Source organism: Rutidosis leptorrhynchoides, chromosome 11 (assembly GCF_046630445.1).
Source record: "Rutidosis leptorrhynchoides isolate AG116_Rl617_1_P2 chromosome 11, CSIRO_AGI_Rlap_v1, whole genome shotgun sequence".
In the NCBI taxonomy this organism is placed as follows: domain Eukaryota; kingdom Viridiplantae; phylum Streptophyta; class Magnoliopsida; order Asterales; family Asteraceae; genus Rutidosis; species Rutidosis leptorrhynchoides.
The window spans coordinates 149,596,116-149,599,896 of record NC_092343.1 but is presented as its reverse complement, the minus strand read 5'-3'; the positions used below and the strand labels follow the sequence as shown (position 1 = coordinate 149,599,896).

The 3,781-nt window shown below is 34.8% G+C and overlaps 1 protein-coding gene across 1 annotated transcript; it reads left to right on the top strand.

The window, feature by feature from the left end:
- Window positions 1-751: 751 nt before the first annotated feature.
- On the top strand, window positions 752-3,246 carry LOC139875056 (disease resistance protein RUN1-like). Its single transcript, XM_071862431.1, has 4 exons — window positions 752-1,281; window positions 1,646-2,753; window positions 2,858-3,153; window positions 3,243-3,246. Exons 1-4 carry the CDS (start codon window positions 752-754, stop codon window positions 3,244-3,246), a joined length of 1,938 nt encoding a protein of 645 aa, XP_071718532.1.
- Window positions 3,247-3,781: the final 535 nt, after the last annotated feature.

Below are 3,781 nucleotides of genomic sequence, written 5' to 3'. Positions count from 1 at the left end.
ATCGACTGAAGTGGGTGACTCCCTTCAAATGTCAAAGGTTGAATATTCTATAAAAGAACCGCCAAAATCTGTACCTGCCGCACTTTAAAATGTATTGTATTGTAATATTGAAGATTTTCCAACGTGCTCGAGGATAAATATAATGGGCGTCAATTAAGTTTTGTACTTCATTTATATGTGGCTGAGCTGCAACGGATGGGTTGGATCGGGTCGGTTGGGTTTGCCTTCATCTCTATTTATTTTTATCTAATCCGATTCGTTGGTTACTAATCAACTTCATGGCAGGTTCTTCTATAGTACTCCCTCCGTCCCATTACAAGTGTTCACTTACTTTTTTCACACAGTTTTAGTAAATTCCACTAACATCATTCTCCACCAATCAGAAATCTTCTCTCTCCTTATTGGTTGAAATACAAAGTGGACACTTGTAATGGGACATCTCAAAATAAAAATGTGAACACTTGTGGTGGGACGGAGTTAGTATTTTTCTTTGTATTTGGTAATACAAAAAATATATTCTACTTATATTGCAATTATTGGGTATTTTTTTATAAGACTGGTGGGACCCATTTATAGTTTACTTGTTGCATTATTGTTTTTGTAAGTTTCTTGACAAGTTCTATATGAAAAGTCGTTGTTGACTTGCTCTTGGGTCATTGATATTTGGAAAGAAAAGATAGATCTGATACAAAACCATATGCTAGTTGCAGCTCATTTCACAAATCACTCATAACATTCTAATTTCACTAAAATGGTTATTTTAACTGATGATTTAGAACAATCTTCATCTAATAATAATCGTGATGAAAAGTATGACGTATTTCTGAGTTTTCGAGGTATTGATACTCGTCTTAACTTCACGAATCACCTCCACCAAGCCCTTGAACGTAATAATCTCAAAACCTTTTTAGACAAAGAAGATATTCCAACTGGGCATTTTTTGAAACCAGAATTGGAGAATGCAATCAAATCATCATCAGCTTCTGTGATTGTGTTGTCTAAGAATTATGCCTCTTCGACATGGTGCCTTGATGAACTTGTATTGATTCTTGACCGACATAAGAATTTCAATCAAATTGTTATCCCCATTTTCTATCATGTTGAACCCACTGATGTCAGGAAGCAAAAAAACAGCTTTGGAGATGCAATGGCAAAACATAAAAAGACTATGATGAAAGAAACAAATGTATTTAAAAAAATGCAATGGGCTGAGAAGATAAAAATATGGAAGGAAGCAATTACACAAGTTTCTAATTTAACTGGCTTCGATGTAAAGGGCAGGTAAACTTCTTTCTTTCCATACTTTTGAATAATATTGATGGGGTTGACACTTCGGATCAACTTTGTGTGATGAATTATCAGGATTTTTATTTTATTTTATTTTTACAGTTAATCTGATCTGACTATATATAAATCTAGGAGTACAATTTTTTTGATACACAATCCAAGTTTGTAAGATCTGATTTGAGTAATTGAAATATCTAATCGAAGGTTGTTGATCGGTTTGGGTTAGGTTTTAGTTTTCTTCGGTCAGTTATGTTGGTATGGTTGTTGTTGTTCTTGGTTTAGTTATAAAGTTTATGTTTTTTTCTCAAAAGAAAAAAAAAATCCAATCGAAGGTTCTCTATGGAAAATTAATTTTCAGGCTGGAAACTGAGTTCATCAAAGAAATTGTTAAAGACCTTTCCAAAAGAGTACGTGTACCCTTAAGGACTAGTTTACCTCTACTTATTGGGAAGGAGGATGCAATTGAATACATCAGTTCATGGTTGAAAGACGGATCCTCAAATACCGTCGACATTCTTAGTATTTATGGTATGGGTGGGATTGGAAAGTCAACCTTAGCCAAATATATTTATGACTCATATTGTCGCGAGTTTGATACAAGCAGCATCGTTGAAGATATTAGTAGGAAGTGTGTTGGAAATATTAATGGATTGCTTGATTTAAAAAATCAACTCTGTAATGATATTTCAAAAGCAAGTTCAATTCAAGTTCATGATGTTTCAGTGGCCTGCGATAAAGTGTTAATAGTTCTTGACGATATTGATAGTCTAGACCAGTTGGACGCTTTACTGGGAAGCAAAGATTTTAATCAAGGAAGCAAAATTATTATAACGACCAGGGACATGTCGTTAACAGAGAGGTGTGAACTATGCAAAACGAAAGCTGAATGCAGACATACAAAGTACCCACTTGAACACTTATCTAACGACGCATCACTAAAGCTTTTGTGTCATCATGCGTTCAACTGTGAAGAATTTAAAGATGGCTATAAAGTGGTTTCAGAGGAGATTTTGAAGTATTGTGAAGGACATCCATTGGCTCTTAAAGTTTTGGGCAGTAATCTATATAATCGAGATCTTTCTTATTGGGAAGGTTGCATAAAAGAGCTAAAAAAAGGACCCGAGGGACCTGTTTCCCGTGTAAATAATATCTTGAAAATGAGTTTTGATTCTTTGGAGTCCCAAAATGACAAGGATTTGTTTAAGTATATTGCATGTTATTTTGATGAAACGTATAGACCTTTTGTAGAAATAATACTACAGGCATGTAATATAAACACTGGCACTGGGATTCAACATCTCACCGACAAATGCCTTCTTCATATTGGAAGGAATGACATGTTAGAGATGCATTCATTAATTCAAGAAATGGGAAAATATGTAGTAGATCTCGAATATGAGAATCCAGAGGAGCGTAGTCTATTATGGCGTACTGAGGACTCAATCAAAGTGTTGAAGAAAAAGGTGGTATGTGAACAAACAATCTTGTTAATTAGTAAAAATACTTTTATATTTATTTATATATTATTTTCTTATAATTCTTAATATTTGGTGCATTTTTTTCTTATTAGGGTACTAGAAATATTAAAGCTCTCGGCATTCGGCCGCGTGGATCATTACTTGAGCTGGAAACAGATGCAGTTAGTAAGATGGATAATTTAAAGTTACTACTACTCCATGATGTTCTCCTCAAAGGCTCTTATGAGAATTTTCCAAAAGATTTAATATATTTCAGAATGTATGGTTCCCCTTTGGAGTCTATGCCTTCGGAATTACAAATGAAGAAGCTAGTTGTTCTCTCATTGTCTTATAGCAATATCAAATCTTTTGATGTCTCCTCTAATAGCATGCTACCACCTGGAAAGAGGCAAAAGGTAGATTGCTTGATCCACTTCACTTTTAATTGCTATTAGATGTTGAGTCTTTAACTAACTGATAATTATATCATTTTAACAGGTGAGTGAATCGTACTCAAAAGATAACAGGTTGCTTGGATCTTTAAAGATTCTTAATCTGAGCTACTGTTATCAGCTTCATACTCTTGGTGGTTTTTGTGAATTCCCTGCACTCGAGACTTTAAATCTTATAAAGTGCACGAGTTTGGTTGAGGTTTGTGAAACAATTGAGCAATGTCATCAACTTGTCCACATCGATCTCACTGACTGCAACAAGTGTAGAAAGCTTCTAACAAATATCGACATCTTCAAAAGTGTCAAAACACTATTGCTGGATGGGTGTAATATGAGTGAGCTTCCATTTGAGTCATCGAAGAAGGTAAATAATAACTTGATTGACCTGAAGTTACAACGACCATCTTCCTCTGCCACTGTCGAGGCTATACCCAGGGATTTCAGTTTCAGTGAGTCTTATTTCGCAAGCTCATTAGTTTTTTTGTCGCTTGCACAAAATAATTTGTCTTGCGAAGACTTTCCCATTGACTGGAGTCGCCTATCCTGGTTAACATATTTAAGGTTGGATGGTAATCCAATTGTTTC